This window comes from Dermacentor silvarum, chromosome 1 (assembly GCF_013339745.2).
Source record: "Dermacentor silvarum isolate Dsil-2018 chromosome 1, BIME_Dsil_1.4, whole genome shotgun sequence".
NCBI classification, from domain to species: domain Eukaryota; kingdom Metazoa; phylum Arthropoda; class Arachnida; order Ixodida; family Ixodidae; genus Dermacentor; species Dermacentor silvarum.
In genome coordinates this window covers 242,607,769-242,628,323 of record NC_051154.1, presented here as the reverse complement: position 1 = coordinate 242,628,323, position 20,555 = coordinate 242,607,769, and the positions used below count along the sequence as shown (strand labels likewise).

At 43.5% G+C, this 20,555-nt stretch overlaps 1 protein-coding gene and 2 long non-coding RNA genes across 35 annotated transcripts in view; 2 read left to right on the top strand and 1 right to left on the bottom strand.

The window, feature by feature from the left end:
• LOC119437012 (uncharacterized) overlaps window positions 1–20,555 on the bottom strand; it is a 156,576-nt gene that overhangs the window by 17,595 nt on the left and 118,426 nt on the right. For 7 of the 32 annotated variants that reach the window (XR_007464807.1, XR_007464809.1, XR_007464806.1 and 4 more), the window contains one exon: window positions 6,543–7,265. The exons of 19 other annotated variants lie outside the window; for them this stretch is intronic. Coding sequence is in view for 4 of the 13 variants with exons in the window: in XM_049660212.1 (XP_049516169.1) it covers window positions 7,238–7,265 (28 nt within the window). In the remaining 9 variants the exon portion in view is untranslated. Of the gene's footprint in view, window positions 1–5,824; window positions 6,034–6,542; window positions 7,266–9,048; window positions 9,171–9,645; window positions 9,710–10,813; window positions 11,041–20,555 lie in introns of those variants that run through there. 6 more of the 32 variants (XR_007464812.1, XR_007464816.1, XR_005189178.2 and 3 more) reach the window with 5 other exon arrangements.
• LOC125942114 (uncharacterized) overlaps window positions 1–20,555 on the top strand; it is a 111,916-nt gene that overhangs the window by 22,622 nt on the left and 68,739 nt on the right. The window lies entirely within an intron of this gene.
• The window catches only part of LOC125942113 (uncharacterized), a 64,247-nt gene that overhangs the window by 17,689 nt on the left and 26,003 nt on the right, over window positions 1–20,555 (top strand). Inside the window, exon 2 of the long non-coding RNA XR_007464817.1 lies at window positions 6,503–6,649. This is a non-coding gene — a long non-coding RNA (uncharacterized LOC125942113). The remainder of the gene's footprint in view (window positions 1–6,502; window positions 6,650–20,555) is intronic.

The following is a 20,555-nucleotide window of genomic DNA, read 5'->3' as shown; positions in this document are numbered from 1 at the left end:
AATTACTGCAAGTGCATGCAGCGTGTGTTTAATGTTTTAGAACTTTAACATGCTTAACTCATTCTGTAAAGCTTGAATAAACCACCACTGCACCAAATACCTAAGTTGTGTGCTACGAGTGTTCATGCACGTGCTGCTTTAGTGGCCACCTGAATCAAATGCTGTCAATTTATACAGTGGTGTCCCCCATAACTTGTGCCATAATTTAAAAATATGCGAGTGCCACATAGCTGAGCTGGAACAAGCTAATGTCTGTTGTCGCTCGCAGCAAGTCAGAGTATACTGTATTCCCCTTAATTACGTAATCAGTTATTACGTTGTCAAATATATTCAGAACAAAATTGTCAATTACAAAATTGCAGACCATCCACTTCTGACCCATGTCCCTTTCTCAATACGTGCTGCATAAAAGTTTTTTTCCAAGCCTTCAAGAAGCCCGCATAAAGAACCACGCAACTAGTCATGTGGCACTTTCTTCTGTTTTGAAGGCTTTTTACAATTTTAGTAGCCACATGGTCAAAAAGAGCAAACTAAGGAAATACTTGCTAGTAAATGGAAGTGGTAGTAATTTGGAACTGTGTGGGAACCACTTGGCAACTAGTGGAATTTGTTGTGGTAATCGGTACCATCTTAATGGCCACTTGAAGGCAAGTGGGAACCAAATTTGTGGTCCAAGTGGTACCATCTTAATGGTCACTTAATTGAAATTAGCTGTCCGGACACTTTAAAAACCACTTGGTTACAAGTGGAACCCGTTGTGGCTGATTCAAGTATATGGCAAAGGCAACTAAAAGATGTGCAACAATTAAAAAAAAAATATAACCTCTATTTAACAGTCTTTGTCCGATAGAGGGCTGACCTAGGAAACATTGAAATTTGCTTGCAACTAAATGTGTATATGATGGAACACAGCTCTCGCTGCGTATAGTTTTTTTCGTCGCTGTCATTAAACAGCTGTTAGTTTCTGCACTTCATGTGTGTCTAGTTTCCTACCTCTTTACGTCCTTGTCCTCAGTATTGCTTCGCAGTGCAGTATTCCATCATATCACAGAATATCATATCATATCACCCACCACAACACATTATTAAATGTGAATAGATGGCATGGGCAACTTTGTTAGCACATATCACTAGCTGTCATAAGGAACCAACTCATTGCAGAAAGTATGCAAAAGAAAATAAATATGTATACATCTACAATGAAATGTACATTTTTATTGGACATATGTGTACACATAAAAGGAAATGACACTTACAGGAGTGGTAATGTTCATAAAATAAAAATGCGAGATAATTAGCAAAAGTACCTTTGTGTGCTCCTTCTGTTTGTACATATATGCTCCACAAACACATCTTTGAAGCATCTCATTGCATTGCTCAGACACTATACAAAGCTCCCAAACTATTTTACTCATTTTGTATGTAGCTCTAGTAACTTTTGTTGCAGTGCATAGTTATCCACTGGACAATATCCAGAACATGATTGCACATCTCACCAAAATAACACACACATTCCTCTTTTTTGCTGCATTGTCTCTTTAGCGTATGCACTTTGGCAGATTGATTTAATATAGACCTCTTTCCTCTTTGCAACTGAGAGCTGTATAAATTTATGCTTGTGGATAGAACAGCAGCACCACTTGCAAAACAGACTGTAATAGCTCATTAAATTTCTTCTACATGAAGGCCCTGTATTTCAATACAGAATATATGGGCCTTATTTTGATCTTTTACAGCCAAATACATGTTGACCTACTGCTTAAGCTGCATTTTGCAGCTGCAGCACTATGCAGAATTTATATGTTACTTTTGGTGCGCATCCAAGAACTTCTGTTGACCAAAATTCATTTGAAATTGTTAACAGTGTTGTGACCCTCGCTGCATTTGCACATGTTTTAATGGTAATGGAACCTCGTGCTATGTCTCGTAAGGTTCTGAAGTCATCAAATTACTATCGTCTTGTATGAAAAGTATAATGTTGATTATACTGTACTTTCTTGACTTAATTGGCACCCACCATGCAATGCTGCTAACACGCTTGTTTTGGCATCACTAATGCTGCAGGTGGATGAAGGGAGCTCGTTCCAACACAAGTCCATCTGATCTGCATCCCAATTTACAATGCCAATCGTCTAGTCCTAGGTGTGGCCCAGCTCATCAATAAGCTTAATGGCGAGCCATTCAACAAAAACGGCGAGCAGCTACTTGAGGTGAATTGGTTGTTCATTTCACTTTCACATTCTCTTCCCACTGAATGATTGTGTCACAATTATGTTTTTTTTTTTTTTTTTTTTTTTGTGCTCCACCCACATGCGTGATTTCCTCGGCATTCACTGCAGCTTTGGCAAGAGTCGAGTGTGCACAGGAGGAGCAGCTAAATACATGCACCTTCATTTTTGGATAATACCCAAAAGGACCAGAGTGTAATGGATTGCCAGAGAAGCTGCAGAGTATGTTACAGCACCAATGCCAAGCTATAGGGTCGGTTTTCTAGCTGGCATGCAGCATCTGTATCATGGTTAAAGCTAGCCTCACAAATGTGTTTAAAAGTTGAGACAGTGATTCAAGTTTGATCAGCTGAATGCAGACAGGCATTGAAATGAGGTATTGCAGCTTGTGTTGAACAAATCTGTAATATCCTTGAAATATTTACCTTTCAATAAGCATTTAAGGAAACGCTCATGCACTCAAGTGGGAATTGTATCGCATCAAGTTCCACTTCATGGCCACTGTGGATCCACCTTCAGTACTTATTGCTACGTGATTGATGAGCACAGGTTCAACACAATCAATAATTGCAAAGGCCCTTTATTTGCGTATGAACCGAGTGTCACTAAATGAATAAGTATAGCGACTTGTCGGTGTCACCACTGATATTGATACAAGCAGATAACTGTCCCTGCAGCAATTTTTGAGGGTGGCACGATTACTGGAGCAAAAAAAATTTTGTTGGCCATGTAGTGGTGCAAGCATCATGTGAGTAAATATGGTAACGCTCAAGCATCCAGATTTGTTATCTTATGGACTGGCAGTCAAGAGCACTGAATATAATAGCCAACACACATATTTAGTGTGCAAAAATGACACTTTTTGACAATCATTGTACTAGATTGCACTTGACATCAGTTCCTATCTTCCAGTCATGCATCTGTCATTGCCGAGCACATTCGTTGCGATGCTGTTGTGCCGTGGCGGTTTGTTTGCAATCGTAAGACAGATTGCATGCACTTATGTTTGCTTGAGGTACCATGTTAAGGACATGGCTAAAGGAAAACTCTTCAGAAGTGTGTCGAATATACCTTAAGGAACTTGTGAGACCAACATAAACTTGGCACAGATCGATAAGCTAGATAAGCGATTGCTTTGACCGAAGACAAAAACGCAACAGGGCTTGTTGCAAGCTATCACACGCATCAAAATTATAAATTACCCTGCATCGTCTACCAATTATGTGTTGCTTCATTACATGTAAGCCTACAGATTACTTGACATGCAATTACTCTACCAGAGGATGGGTGTGAAAAGCGATACTGTGCAGAAATTGCCATCTAGCAGCGCCGTTGTGCTCGGCAATGTTAAATGGGGTGTCCGTTGCAGATCCAACAGCATTCTTTCCCGCATGCTACGTGCTTGTACCCGGTATCCATGGCAGGACTTGCTTTGTTGCCAGGCCAGCTGGGGGTTTGTATTCAAAAGGCTTGGCGGGTTGATCTCAAAGGCAAGCCGTGTTGGCCACGTGCAACTATTCATGTTCTTCAACTTTTTAAATATCAACTCCACTCCACGATATGTTGAATATAAAAGTTGGAAGTGCTGGAAACAACTTGCGTGTGATGAAATGACGCCCCACAGGTGAACATTATTTAGATTGAGGTATTATTCTACAAAGCTGTAGTTGTAAAATCATACTCTTTCATGTACTCACACTCATCTGTATTTTATACTTTGCAAACAATACATCCCTCCGTTTGGCCTTACTTCATTTGATGTCCCTGTCACTTGACTCGCACCTGAATATTGCTCAAATCATCACTTCGACACCATCGACAAGCGTCAGTCAGGCTGTCAACAGCTTGGTCATCTGACATCGATGCACTGGTGGATCTAGTGGGCTCCCCTCCCCGGTCAAGACATGCCGACTGACAGTATTGAGTGTGCAGCAAGTCCTCCCTTTACCTTTTTATGGCTCCCAACTCTGTGGATCCTCCCCTGCATCGATGTCCTCAGCAATGGTTGTATCGTATCCCAGAGTTCTGCACTAGTTGATGTTCATGCAACACATGTTTAGGCACATGTATGCCAGTGTGTAAATCTGAACAGTTTACATGTGAGTTCAGAACTTATATTTATGTTATATTATTTCTACAGGTTCCAGGTTCTACAAACTCGTGATGAACCAGTCCGTGGAGGTAAAAAAAAAAAAAAAACAAGCATGATCTTGATCTTTAATTTGCTCATCCTGGCTTTCTTCTGGCGAGGGGCCGAGTGCGTGTGCCACTCCAATGATTGCCTTTTGGACTCCGGGTCATATTCAAATAGTACACAAGTCTCGTCACCTGTAATAACGTTGTCCAAAAATTTTCAATCACGTTTGCAAATGTCGAGGTTTTCTTAGCACGTTTCAACGTGGCGGGACTTTTGGTCGTCACCGAGCACTTTTGGAACCATTTTCGCACATCCTTCTGCATGCCGATATCGTTTGTAACGATTTCATGAACTTGAGTTTTCGGAATGTTTAACATCTCGGCCATTAAACGAACACTTAATCGTCGGTCTGAGTTTAACAGTTCCCTCACTCGTGTCATTGTCGGCCGTGGTGGTCGTGGATGGCCGTCCGGCTCGGTCCTAGTCTTCGACCTTTTTCCGGCCTTCCACAAAGGCCTTGTGCCACCGAAACAGTTGCCGATCTAAAAGGGCATGTTCTACCAGTTTCAACCGGTTAGACTGCGCTCTGACGTAGTCGCGTCACAATAAATTAACTGACATTATTTTCAGGACAGACCCTGTATATGCTCTACAAATGCATCTTTGAAGTATCTTATTGCATACAATATGCAATGAGATACTTGGATGAACTTGCAAACACTTAAGATCACACTTTGAAAGTAAATGTTTAAAGTCTACCCAATGCTTCAAAATTTAAAAGATTCACCATTTTTGTATGCCTTTGGGCCAAGCTTCATTAGTCTGAGTTAACTTTCAGAAAACTTAGGCCTGGTACAAGCATTAATTAGTCACTCTGCTTACTTGGAACAGCTATACTCCACAATAGCAGCATGTTCATTGGGCTGCCTGGTACATCTTGTCACATAGCAGAATTTTTAACAGCACGACACGGAACGAACAAAAGATGCACAGGGCAGAGTGCTCTGCCCTCTGCCTCTTTTCTTCATCCTGTGTCACATCGTTCGCAATTCTGCTTTTGACATGGCTTACAATGTTCACCCCATGTTGTCTAAAGAGGGCCCAGTAAATGTAATTATGTATATCGATAACTGTTATTCACTTTAAAGGGGCCCTGAACCACTTTTCATCGAAGTGGAGAGACACTTGAAGTGAAAATAGGTTATTTCAGAAATGCTTTGCCACAAAAAGTATTTCAATGCATTCAGCAGAAGCGGAGTTATTGGCAATCAAACACGGCCTCCGCTGCGCTCCCCTCCATTCTTCAATGACGAAAAGTACTCCCGTAGCCCAGAAGCCCTGCTAGCGTTACCGTAAAAGTTGGCTAACAGACATCTTGACAAGAACTGAAGACTTGTATTAGACATTCTCTTAAATTTTCGTGGCAGCGGCTAGAGTAACACGAGGTTTGTCCACAATTTATTTGAAATGAGGCGCAGACACCAGAAAAACATTTATATTGTCGGGTAGAGTGATTCACAGGTTGTTTTTCCAGATGTGAACCATAGGAATAGTGTAGCACAGCCAGATTGGTCGACTAGTGCACTTTGCTTAGAGCAATCAATTGAATGCCACCGGTCAATATTACTCTGTATATAAAACAAGATCTGTATTGTATGCCGATGTCACCTCTGCATGAAACACATCACTGTCGAGAAAACTTTGCCCTGCTGGGTCTCCTGCAAACTGAAATAGTTTCTCGCAGGGAAACATTTTTGTCAGTGATGCTGCGGTTCAGGCAGAGATGACATCCTGTTATCAGTTACAGCCGGCAGAATAGCATTACACAAGTATACGAAACAGAATGCTGTGCTACAATGAATTCTTAAAAATAAAGAATGATTCACATCTGGAAAAGCACTCTGCACACCACTCTATCCAGCAATACAAATATTTCCCAACGTCAGTGCTTCATTTAAACGTAAATTGTAACTTACTTTGGGGGTGTCCCTTGTTAAGTATTGCCAGTTCTTTGGCATACCCTCCATTAGTGAATTCCTTGCATATTGCATGTTACCAGAACTGAAGGATAAATTAGAAGATACTGTCATTTTTTTTTTTTTTTAGACACTGTTGCGAAAGCCAAGCAGCCACGAAGGTTCCATGGGTGGTGCCGTGCCAAGAGGAGGAGATATCCAGAGAGATCAAAAAACTGTTTTATATACAAATTTACATGTGGTATTTTACAAGAAGGGCTTCACGATATTGGAGCAGTCTACATGCTAACATCTTTGCACGTAGTAGCGTTTACATCTCCAAGCATTCAACATAGAGCGTCTTCACAACACTCAAGTCCCATTGTTTTATCCCTTTCGTTTCCTCTCCTTCACTCGACGAGGCAATGCACTTTAGTTCTTAGCCAATCACCATCTTGGACCAGGTCGCCATATCCCGAACATGATGTGCCATCGTTTCCCGCTGGGCTCCGCCTCCAATCTTGCCAGGTCGCCCCCGAACACAGGCAGCAGTCGACACCTTGGGAACCGAACGTTGATCTGGCTCCCACAGGATTGGTAGATGCTGACCCTTTGCAAGAGTCGCCTCTCCGTAGCGGGCAGTTCACGGAAGCCACCATTTCCAGGGGTCGGTGGCTGTTGTCTCGAAAGGGCTCCAGGTTGGCGCGTCGCAGTCGGCGCCGGGACTAGTCGTAGTTCGGGTGGCGCTGGTAATTCACGGAAACACACCAAGGGTCTCTCGTTGCCGTTTCAGCTATGCACGAGGCCGAGGACCCATTCCAGTCTGGGGACTAATTGCTCATCCATCAGTCCCAGGTGACCGACGGTGACACTTCCCGGCCACGAGAAACGACAAGCGTGAAGTGCACTTGATATGTTCACGCCTGTCGATGAGGCAAGCAAAATCTGCACCGAGGAAAAAAAAAAAAAAAGGACAAGGAAATCAGAATGTGCAAATTGGAACTTCAATTAGCAATATGTGCCAAGCAAGAATTTTTCCTCACATTAAAAATAAATTTAAGCCCTCCTTTGTCTTAAAGTACCGGTGTCTTAAGGTATGTATGTGATGATGCTTAATTACTAGTAAATTTCCTGGCACATAGTTATTAAAATGCAGAGCAGTCAGACAGAGAAGTGCCTTCAAATTAATATAGTAGGGTGTTTAGTGGCTAAAAAGGCACTTATGAACTTGGCAAACAAGTCTGAAAGCCTCTCTGCAAATAATAATCAGTTTAAAACAGTTAACCATTTTGCACGTGAACAATCTGCTATCTTGATTAGCAAGTTATATCGCATGTAAATTAGACCGAAACCAAGTTTGGCATTTTGCACTGTCTAGCTGCCCCCCCCCCCCCCCCTTTTTTTTTCATACTTAAGCATGACATATTACAGGTTAAGCAGGCAACACATGTATCACAATGCAGTGCTTCTGGGGTTGGGTCAATCACTTTTGTTGATTTATTTTCATGAGACCCTAATTGGCTTAGGGCAATACCGCACACCAATAATGCGCCACCTTGGATGAAACCTCATACAAAATTGGAAGAATCTCATGTGATCAAACGAGTACATTGCCCCCTGTCTTAGGGGTGTGAACATACTGTTTGCACCAGAAAGTGCAAAGCGATTTGTAGAGGTTGCAAGTTCGTCAGTGCATCCATAGCCTCAGATAATTCTGAGCATCTGCACTGACTAGCAGTTCATAGAGAGTTGAATAGGGTCCCCAAACGTTTTGGGGCCCCAAAGAAATTGCGTCGACACCACTGCGCATGCGCAAAACGCAAACTGCGTTTGGGTTTTGTAGTGGGCAGGCTATTTCACTGATTTAGCGGGAGCCCCAAAAGCTTTGCGTCAACAAACATGGTGGCACCCATCGAAGTGACGGCTCGAACCGAGTACCAAACGACTCGATTCGTGGTAACGCGTGAAGTTCGTAAGCTAAGAGAAGTTACTGCGGTTATCGCTTTCTCTCAACTAACGTTTGTAATGAATATTGATTAATTAGATGCCGCTAATTCCGAATTCGATTGTCGATTTCTTGGCTGGTAGGCCTAATGTGGATTAGCTTGGCTGGTGAAGGCACGTGAAGTTGGTTACTCAAAATTAAGCGCAACAAATCGCTTGCTACTAATAGAATAACCTTTCAATTGTAATTAAACGCAAAACCACAAAAGCCAAAATTACTCTTGCTATCATAAAATGGTATAGTTTATTTTAATATTTATAATAGTTTCTTTGACGACGTGGTAGCGCTGCAAATGCAAGACGCTATTCGCAACCGAAAGCCCTACTCTAAAACTCTTCACTAAATGCCCCAACGCTAACACCCGCACAACTCTTTGGGGCCCTATTCTAAAACTCTAATAAGCTACTACACACAAAAACTATTCAGGTAATGGTCCACCTAGCGAAAGGTGAAACATGACAGAGGGCCAAGAAAAACAAGTTGCTAAATTCTGACAACACCTCGGATTGATATTACTGAAATAGATGACAAAAAAAAAAAAAGCAGCACGGGTAAAATTAGATTTATGAAAAATTTTTGCAAAGCAGCTCTGCACACTGCTGGAACCCGCAGCATCATGCGTGTGCTACACCGACAGGCAAGAACACAATCTCAGACAAATGCGCCATCGCACGTCATTGTTCGATCCCCTCAGAGTAAGGTTGACTAGTCCGCACAACCTACCTACGATGATTCATTCCGCAGGCGCCACCCAAGCACTGATGGTGGTACAGCCAAATTGAACTTTGTTCTTGTATGGAAACCTTGGCCCATGTTTTATCAATCCAAGCAGCAAAACATACATCCTGCAGCACACACAAAGATACAAAATGAGACTCCTCGTTGATGCTGTACAGCAAATTCCTGTGAAGAAACTAAATCACAGAAAACCTTTTACAATACAAAACTCATCACATACTGGCTTGGAACAGATTTGCACATTGGGAAAGCAAGGTGCAACGTACACTGTTGTAGCAAAATTTTACTCATGTATGAAATACTGGTGAATCATGACACAACAGAGTTAATTTGAGAGTTCTTACACAGTACTGACGACCTACAGTTGAGTTTTGGAAGGCTTAGGAAAACAAAGTAGTAGAAGTAAACCGTGTACACTGTGCTGAGAAACAATAGTGGCAGCCGATTAGGGACCAGTGTAATTTTCTTTTTTTTTTTTGTAATGCTCGTTTGCTAAATGCTAGGTATTTTACCGTGAAGTGCTCCCTGGTCTTAACCCACATACACTGCGAGGATCAGAGAGGGTAAAGTACATTGGCTTACACTGATCATAATGATGAGGTCCCGCCCATCCAGCTGGCGCTCAGACACCAAGATGTCCCGCCGTCTAAACAGTGAGAAGAACAAAATAAGAGAGCATCAGGTCAGTTGAAAGCCAGATAAGCAATTACAAATGAGGTGAATCACGGTTATTCATTAAACGACAAGTAGTCCTGATTGCACTCACAGATAAAACATGTACTAAGCTACAAGTTTTTGCAGCTTAGTCGTAAAAAAAAAAAAGAAAAAAAAAAACTACAATTTTGCATCAGCCACCGATTGCATTTGACAATGCATAGAAGTAGAGTGTACTAGACAATGGTTCTAGTACATTCTACATAGAAGTAAGCATTGTGGTGGGAACGCTACAGCCCAAACAGCATGAGAGCGATTTTGTGCGCGACGGCTTTGAGCGACGAAACCGGCCGTCGCGCGAGCAGATCGCTAGTTCTTGTCGCTCGGATCTGGAAATCTAGAATTCGTCGCCCGGAAGTGCTATGAGCGACTAGCCAATAGCGCGAAGCCGGAACTGAAATTACTGAATATACATCAGTCAAGTACTACCGCTTGTCGCACGGGACGAGCGAACGACTAGATTTTGTTATGTGCAAGAATAATAACGTAGTGCAAAACGTTTAGAAATATTTATTCTCTTTACGCTAAAACACATGAACTTAAATTAATAAAGCACGCGTCACGCCAGTTTCGGCGAGTACTTGCTGCCCTCACACCGGCAACACCGAGGAGACGTCGCTAGCCTCGTCGCTCGCATACGACTTGTAGGCGACGAGCGAACGCGACAGCAATCTCTATATCGCGTCGCTTGTCGCTGTCGCGCGCAAGATCGCCTGCATGCGGTTTATACTTACAAGCTGTATAGTGACATGCGCGTGCGCAATGCTACAGTGTAACGTACCCAGGCAAGAACAAAAGAACACAAGATAGGGCGAGTACAGTCTGGCTCATGATTGTGATCAGAGTATCCTCGCTGAATGCACTCCCTTCGGTTGTTTCATGCTACGTTAACCACAAAGACTATAAACATGCAGAACCCGCGTATAAAAAATCTGACAAAAACCAACAAGGCAGTAGAGCCCAACCTTCAATGTTAACACCTAAAAAAAATTCGGACATTGTTGACGAAAAACAAAGTGCAAAGTATTTCACTTACCTGAAAAAGTGCTATCGAATGTGCGACGTACAAAGGCGGATCGAGAACGAAGGTAGCGAACGCAGACCCCGCCATTGTGGTAGTAAGCCGTCGGCGAAAAAACGCAATACAGCCGAAGTCACAAAGCACTGATGCAAAACTGTTGTATCGGCGTGGCGGCCATGCATGCCACGCCAGGCACGCGGGAAACTTACAGACACATTGACCTAAGGAAGTCTGGGACAGGATAATAAGACGAACTCGTTTTGGAAACAAGTCCTTATATAGGCGGGCGTAGTTGCAAACAGCGTCCCCTGGGTGCGGATTCTGTGGGTTTCAAAACCGAAACCGTTACATCACACAAAACACATGGCAAACAGCGTCGGCACAGCTAGTTGATATCAAATAAATGTATAGAACAGCTTAGAACAGCACACAACTAGCGCAATGTACGAACCTACGAACGAGACATTGCTTGCGTACGCCAGCGACCGTTTTTTTTTTCTTCCTCCATGGTTTTTTCTAGAGTGTACTATTATAGACAATGGTCGAGTGGGCCGAACAAACGTTACACTGTAGCCGAACTATAGTGCCTAGACTATACTGGCTAGTGTGCCAACCGCAGCCTCCCGAGTGGCACCGTTTGCAATGAATGTCGGCCGCTGCCGCTAGGAGCGCTGCAGTGCGGCTGTGTGCTCCTAGTGTGCGAACAAAGAAGGTTAGAAGATAATCTGTTCTCATTGACACAGTGTATTGAAATAGCAGAAAAGGAACACAGGCCCCTATGGCTTGCCTTTCTGGATATCAAGGGAGCCTATGACAGTGTAATCCAAAAGGATTTGTGGGACATACTGGGCACTCTAGAGGTGGAAGATGGAGTAAGAAATCTTTTAAAAGATATCTATAAAAGTAACAGGGTGCTTATAAAATGGGAAAACAAGGTATCTGGGCCTATAGAGATACAGCAGGGGCTTAGGCAGGGGTGCCCTCTGTCACCTCTGTTGTTCATGCTGTATTTACAAGGATTACAGAAAAAATTAGAGAGGAGCGGACTTGGCTTCAACCTTTCCTATTTCAAGCAGGGAGAATGGATTAAACAGTCATTACCAGGACTGATGTATGCAGATGACATTGTACTTATGGCTGACAGCAAGGAAGACTTGCAGAGATTAATGGACATCTGTGGTAAAGAGGGAGATAGCTTAGGTTTGAAGTTTAGTAAAGAAAAATCGGCAGTCATGACTTTTAATGATAATCAGAGGCAGCGAGCATAGGATACAGGAGGTTACGCTGGAGGTGGTGGATAAGTACAAATATCTTGGAGTGTGGATAAACAATGGGGCTGAGTACCTAACGGAACATGAAAAATATGTGACGGCTAAAGGTAGCAGAAATGCAGCTGTGATGAAAAATAGGGCACTGTGGAATTACAATAGGTACGAAGTGGTGAGAGGCATTTGGAAAGGGGTGATGGTCCCTAGTTTGACTTTCGGCAATGCGGTCCTGTGCATGAGATCAGAGGTTCGAGCAAGGTTGGAAGTTAAGCAGCGAGGGGTAGGTAGACTGGCTCTGGGAGCAGACGGAAATACACCAAATCAGGGGGTACAGGGTGACATGGGATGGACGTCATTCGAGGGCAGGGAAGCCAGCAGCAAGATAGAATTTGAGGAGCGATTGAGAGAGATGGCAGAAAAGCGGTGGGCAAGGAGAGTTTTCAGTTATTTGTACATGAGGAATGTTGATACAAAATGGAGGAAGCTGACCAGAAAACTGTCAATCAAATATTTGGACTGCAGGAGGGGTGCAAATCAGGAAACAGCAGTTAAGAAAAAGGTTAAGGAAACAGAGAGGGGTCTGTGGAAAACAGGGATGCAGACGAAATCAGCACTGGGCACATACCGAACTTTCAAGCAAGAAATTGCCAAAGAAAATATCTACGATAATTCTAGGGGAAGCTCTTTGTTGTTTGAAGCCAGGACGGGAGTATTGCGGACTAAGATGTACCGAGTCAAGTACCAAGGTATAGACACGTTGTGCTGTGCGTGTGGAGAAGAAGAGGAAACGGCTGAACACCTCATACTTTTCTGTAAGGGGCTTAACCCTACAGTGCAAGGCAACGGGGCTGATTTTTTCAAAGCATTGGGGTTTAGGGACAGTGAAGGCAAAATAGACTTTAAGCGGGTAGAAATAACCAAACAGAGGTTATCTGATTGGTGGATAAAATTAAGGCAGGGGTGAAATTTCACCCACCACAAAGTACAAATTATCTTAATAGTCATGGCTAGGTGGCGTATGTCACCGCCCGATTTAAAGGGTTCAGCCTCATCCATCCATCCATCCAGCCATCGTGCTGTCATTTATGATCACTGACAAGATCAGAAGAAAGGGGAGCCAATGGTTGTCAGAAGTAAACAAAAGGGATAGAAAAGCAGTGAAGAAATTTTGGAAACATCTCAACTCCTTGAGTAATAAGACTAGCCTAGAGCAAAGATTTATAGTTACTGCTCAAGGTGTTCGGCTAGAAGGAGATGAGGCAATGGAACATATAAGAACAATGATGACAGAAAAATTTAAAGAACGAAACATAGCATGTGCTCAATCAGGTGAGGATAGACTAGTCAGTGCAGTGGCTCCACTGGCACAAAGCGAGTGGGAAAGGGCAGAGAAGAGGGTTCCTAGTAGCACGTCGACAGGTCCTGATGGCATCCCAATTATGTTGATAAAGACATTGGGCCCAAAATCTAAGAAAGCATTAAGAGAGGCAGTGAGAAAAATGATAATGGACGGTAAAGCCCCCGACGGGTGGAGACTGAGCAGGATGAGCATGATATATAAGGGAAAGGGCGACAAAGCCGGCATAAACAACTACCGTCCCATAACAGTGACGTCAGTGGGTTTACAGGGTGGTGATGCAGATTATAAAGGACAGACTGCAGGCACGGGTGGAGAGCGAGGAGGTGCTGGGGGAACTACAAAATGGGTTCCGAAACAAAGAAGGTTAGAAGATAATCTGTTCTCATTGACACAGTGTATTGAAATAGCAGAAAAGGAACACAGGCCCTATGGCTTGCCTTTCTGGATATCAAGGGAGCCTATGACAGTGTAATCCAAAAGGATTTGTGGGACATACTGGGCACTCTAGAGGTGGAAGATGGAGTAAGAAATCTTTTAAAAGATATCTATAAAAGTAACAGGGTGCTTATAAAATGGGAAAACAAGGTATCTGGGCCTATAGAGATACAGCAGGAGGGATGGATGGATGGATGGATGAGGCTGAACCCTTTAAATCGGGCGGTGGCATACGCCACCTAGCCATGACCATTAACATAATTTGTACTTTGTCGGTGGGTGAAATTTCACCCCTGCCTTAATTTTATCCACCAATCAGATAACCTCTGCTTGGTCATTTCTACCCGCTTAAAGTCTATTTTGCCTTCACTGTCCCTAAACCCCAATGCTTTGAAAAAATCAGCCCCGTTGCCTTGCATTGTAGGGTTAAGACCCTTACAGAAAAGTATGAGGTGTTCAGCCGTTTCCTCTTCTTCTCCACACGCACAGCACAACGTGTCTATACCTTGGTACTTGACTCGGTACATCTTAGTCCGCAATACTCCCGTCCTGGCTTCAAACAACAAAGAGCTTCCCCTAGAATTATCGTAGATATTTTCTTTGGCAATTTCTTGCTTGAAAGTTCGGTATGTGCCCAGTGCTGATTTCGTCTGCATCCCTGTTTTCCACAGACCCCTCTCTGTTTCCTTAACCTTTTTCTTAACCGCTGTTTCCTGGTTTGCACCCCTACTGCAGTCCAAATATTTGATTGACAGTTTTCTGGTCATGATGAGCTTCCTCCATTTTGTATCAACATTCCTCATGTACAAATAACTGAAAACTCTCCTTGCCCACCGCTTTTCTGCCATCTCTCTCAATCGCTCCTCAAATTCTATCTTGCTGCTGGCTTCCCTGCCCTCGAATGACGTCCATCCCATGTCACCCTGTACCCCCTGATTTGGTGTATTTCCGTGTGCTCCCAGAGCCAGTCTACCTACCCCTCGCTGCTTAACTTCCAACCTTGCTCGAACCTCTGATCTCATGCACAGGACCGCATTGCCGAAAGTCAAACTAGGGACCATCACCCCTTTCTAAATCCCTCTCACCACTTCGTACCTATTGTAATTCCACAGTGCCCTATTTTTCATCACAGCTGCATTTCTGCTACCTTTAGCCGTCACATATTTTCATGTTCCGTTAGGTACTCAGCCCCATTGTTTATCCACACTCCAAGATATTTGTACTTATCCACCACCTCCAGCGTAACCTTCCTGTATCCTATGCTCGCTGCCCTGATTATCATTAAAAGTCATGACTGCCGATTTTTCTTTACTAAACTTCAAACCTAAGCTATCTCCCTCTTTACCACAGATGTCCATTAATCTCTGCAAGTCTTCCTTGCTGTCAGCCATAAGTACAATGTCATCTGCATACATCAGTCCTGGTAATGACTGTTTAATCCATTCTCCCTGCTTGAAATAGGAAAGGTTGAAGCCAAGTCCGCTCCTCTCTAATTTTTTCTCTAATCCTTGTAAATACAGCATGAACAACAGAGGTGACAGAGGGCACCCCTGCCTAAGCCCCTGCTGTATCTCTATAGGCCCAGATACCTTGTTTTCCCCATTTTATAAGCACCCTGTTACTTTTATAGATATCTTTTAAAAGATTTCTTACTCCATCTTCCACCTCTAGAGTGCCCAGTATGTCCCACTAATCCTTTTGGATTACACTGTCATAGGCTCCCTTGATATCCAGAAGGCAAGCCATAGGGGCCTGTGTTTCTTTTCTGCTATTTCAATACACTGTGTCAATGAGAACAGATTATCTTCTAACCTTCTTTGTTTTCGGAACCCATTTTGTAGTTCCCCCAGCACCTCCTCGCTCTCCACCCATGCCTGCAGTCTGTCCTTTATAATCTGCATCACCACCTGTAAACCACTGACGTCACTGTTATGGGACGGTAGTTGTTTATGTCGGCTTTGTCCCCCTTTCCCTTATATATCATGCTCATCCTGCTCAGTCTCCACCCGTCAGGGGCTTTACCGTCCATTATCATTTTGCTCACTGCCTGTCTTAATGCTTCCTTAGATTTTGGGCCCAATGTCTTTATCAACATAATTGGGATGCCATCAGGACCTGTCGACGTGCTACTAGGAACCCTCTTCTCTGCCCTTTCCCACTCACTTTGTGCCAGTGGAGCCACTGCACTGACTAGTCCATCCTCACCTGATTGAGCACATGCTATGTTTCGTTCTTTAAATTTTTCTGTCATCATTGTTCTTATATGTTCCATTGCCTTCCATTGCCAGCAGGGGCTTAGGCAGGGGTGCCCTCTGTCACCTCTGTTGTTCATGCTGTATTTACAAGGATTAGAGAAAAAATTAAAAATTAGAGAGGAGCGGACTTGGCTTCAACCTTTCCTATTTCAAGCAGGGAGAATGGATTAAACAGTCATTACCAGGACTGATGTATGCAGATGACATTGTACTTATGGCTGACAGCAAGGAAGACTTGCAGAGATTAATGGACATCTGTGGTAAAGAGGGAGATAGCTTAGGTTTGAAGTTAGTAAAGAAAAATCGGCAGTCATGACTTTTAATGATAATCAGGGCAGCGAGCATAGGATACAGGAGGTTACGCTGGAGGTGGTGGATAAGTACAAATATCTTGGAGTGTGGATAAACAATGGGGCTGAGTACCTAACGGAACATGAAAAATATGTAACGGCTAAAGGTATCAGAAATGCAGCTGTGATGAAAAATAGGGCACTGTGGAATTACAATAGGTATGAAGTGGTGAGAGGGATTTGGAAAGGGGTGTTGGTCTCTAGTTTGTCAAACTAGGAACAACACCCCTTTCCAAATCCCTCTCACCACTTCATACCTATTGTAATCCACAGTGCCCTATTTTCATCACAGCTGCATTTCTGATACCTTTAGCCGTTACATTTTTCATGTTCCGTTAGGTACTCAGCCCCATTGTTTATCCACACTCCAGATATTTGTACTTATCCACCACCTCCAGCGTAACCTCCTGTATCCTATGCTCGCTGCCCTGATTATCATTAAAAGTCATGACTGCCGATTTTCTTACTAAACTTCAAACCTAAGCTATCTCCCTCTTTACCACAGATGTCCATTAATCTCTGCAAGTCTTCCTTGCTGTCAGCCATAAGTACAATGTCATCTGCATACATCAGTCCTGGTAATGACTGTTTAATCCATTCTCCCTGCTTGAAATAGGAAAGGTTGAAGCCAAGTCCGCTCCTCTCTAATTTTTTTCTCTAATCCTTGTAAATACAGCATGAACAACAGAGGTGACAGAGGGCACCCCTGCCTAAGCCCCTGCTGGCAATGGAAGGCAATGGAACATATAAGAACAATGATGACAGAAAAATTTAAAGAACGAAACATAGCATGTGCTCAATCAGGTGAGGATGGACTAGTCAGTGCAGTGGCTCCACTGGCACAAAGTGAGTGGGAAAGGGCAGAGAGAGGGTTCCTAGTAGCACGTCGACAGGTCCTGATGGCATCCCAATTATGTTGATAAAGACATTGGGCCCAAAATCTAAGAAAGCATTAAGAGAGGCAGTGAGCAAAATGATAATGGACGGTAAAGCCCCTGACGGGTGGAGACTGAGCAGGATGAGCATGAATATAAGGGAAAGGGGGACAAAGCCGACATAAACAACTACCGTCCCATAACAGTGACGTCAGTGGTTTACAGGGTGGTGATGCAGATTTAAAGGACAGACTGCAGGCATGGGTGGAGAGCGAGGAGGTGCTGGGGGAACTACAAAATGGGTTCCGAAAACAAAGAAGGTTAGAAGATAATCTGTTCTCATTGACACAGTGTATTGAAATAGCAGAAAAGAAACACAGGCCCCTATGGCTTGCCTTTCTGGATATCAAGGGAGCCTATGACAGTGTAATCCAAAAGGATTAGTGGGACATACTGGGCACTCTAGAGGTGGAAGATGGAGTAAGAAATCTTTTAAAAGATATCTATAAAGTAACAGGGTGCTTATAAAATGGGAAAACAAGGTATCTGGGCCTATAGAGATACAGCAGGGGCTTAGGCAGGGGTGCCCTCTGTCACCTCTGTTGTTCATGCTGTATTACAAGGATTAGAGAAAAATTAGAGAGGAGCGGACTTGGCTTCAACCTTTCCTATTTCAAGCAGGGAGAATGGATTAAACAGTCATTACCAGGACTGATGTATGCAGATGACATTGTACTTATGGCTGACAGCAAGGAAGACTTGCAGAGATTAATGGACATCTGTGGTAAAGAGGGAGATAGCTTAGGTTTGAAGTTTAGTAAAGAAAAATCGGCAGTCATGACTTTTAATGATAATCAGGGCAGCGAGCATAGGATACAGAGGTTACGCTGGAGGTGGTGGATAAGTACAATATCTTGGAGTGTGGATAAACAATGGGGGAGTACCTAACGGAACATGAAAAATATGTGACGGCTAAAGGTAGCAGAAATGCAGCTGTGATGAAAATAGGGCACTGTGGAATTACAATAGGTAGAAGTGGTGAGAGGGATTTAGAAAGGGGTGATGGTCCCTAGTTTGACTTTCGGCATGCGGTCCTGTGCATGAGATCAGAGGTTCGAGCAAGGTTGGAAGTTAAGCAGCGAGGGGTAGGTAGACTGGCTCTGGGAGCACACGGAAATACACCAAATCAGGGGGTACAGGGTGACATGGGATGGACGTCATTCGAGGGCAGGGAAGCCAGCAGCAAGATAGAATTTGAGGAGCGATTGAGAGAGATGGCAGAAAAGCGGTGGGCAAGGAGAGTTTTCAGTTATTTGTACATGAGGAATGTTGATACAAAATGGAGGAAGCTCATCATGACCAGAAAACTGTCAATCAAATTTGGACTGCAGTAGGGGTGCAAACCAGGAAACAGCGGTTAAGAAAAAGGTTAAGGAAACAGAGAGGGGTCTGTGGAAAACAGGGATGCAGACGAAATCAGCACTGGGCACATACCGAACTTTCAAGCAAGAAATTGCCAAAGAAAATATCTACGATAATTCTAGGGGAAGCTCTTTGTTGTTTGAAGCCAGGACGGGAGTATTGCGGACTAAGATGTACCGAGTCAAGTACCAAGGTATAGACACGTTGTGCTGTGCGTGGAGAAGAAGAGGAAACGGCTGAACCCTCATACTTTTCTGTAAGGGTCTTAACCCTACAATGCAAGGCACGGGGCTGATTTTTTCAAAGCATTGGGGTTTAGGGACAGTGAAGGCAAAATAGACTTTAAGCGGGTAGAAATGACCAAGCAGAGGTTATCTGATTGGTGGATAAAATTAAGGCAGGGGTGAAATTTCACCCACCACAAGTACAAATTATGTTAATGGTCATGGCTAGGTGGCGTATGCCACCGCCCGATTTAAAGGGTTCAGCCTCATCCATCCATCCATATCCACTGCTGTATCTCTATAGGCCCAGATACCTTGTTTTCCCATTTTATAAGCACCCTGTTACTTTTATAGATATCTTTTAAAAGATTTCTTACTCCATCTTCCACCTCTAGAGTGCCCAGTATGCCACAAATCCTTTTGGATTACACTGTCATAGGCTCCCTTGATATCCAGAAAGGCAAGCCATAGGGGCCTGTGTTCCTTTCTGCTATTTCAATACACTGTGCAATGAGAACAGATTATTTCTAACCTTCTTTGTTTTCGGAACCCATTTTGTAGTTCCCCCAGCACCTCCTCGCTCTCCACCCGTGCCTGCAGTCTGTCCTTTATAATCTGCATCACCACCCTGTAAACCACTGACGTCACTGTTATGGGACGGTAGTTGTTTATGCCGGCTTTGTCGCCCTTTCCCTTATATCATGCTCATCCTGCTCAGTCTCCACCCGTCGGGGGCGTTTCCGTCCATTATCATTTTTCTCACTGCCTCTCTTAATGCTTTCTTAGATTTTGGGCCCAATGTCTTTATCAACATAATTGGGATGCCATCAGGACCTGTCGACGTGCTACTAGGAACCCTCTTCTCTGCCCTTTCCCACTCGCTTTGTGCCAGTGGAGCCACTGCACTGACTAGTCTATCCTCACCTGATTGAGCACATGCTATGTTTCGTTCTTTAAATTTTTCTGTCATCATTGTTCTTATATGTTCCATTGCCTCATCTCCTTCTAGCCGAACACCTTGAGCAGTAACTATAAATCTTTGCTCTAGGCTAGTCTTATTACTCAAGGAGTTGAGATGTTTCCAAAATTTCTTCACTGCTTTTCTATCCCTTTTGTTTACTTCTGACAACCATTGGCTCCCCTTTCTTCTGATCTTGTCAGTGATCATAAATGACAGCACGATGGATGGATGGATGGATGAGGCTGAACCCTTTAAATCGGGCGGTGACATACGCCACCTAGCCATGACTATTAAGATAATTTGTACTTTGTGGTGGGTGAAATTTCACCCCTGCCTTAATTTATCCACCAATCAGATAACCTCTGTTTGGTTATTTCTACCCGCTTAAAGTCTATTTTGCCTTCACTGTCCCTAAACCCCAATGCTTTGAAAAAATCAGCCCGTTGCCTTGCACTGTAGGGTTAAGCCCCTTACAGAAAAGTATGAGGTGTTCAGCCGTTTCCTCTTCTTCTCCACACGCACAGCACAACGTGTCTATACCTTGGTACTTGACTCGGTACATCTTAGTCCGCAATACTCCCGTCCTGGCTTCAAACAACAAAGAGCT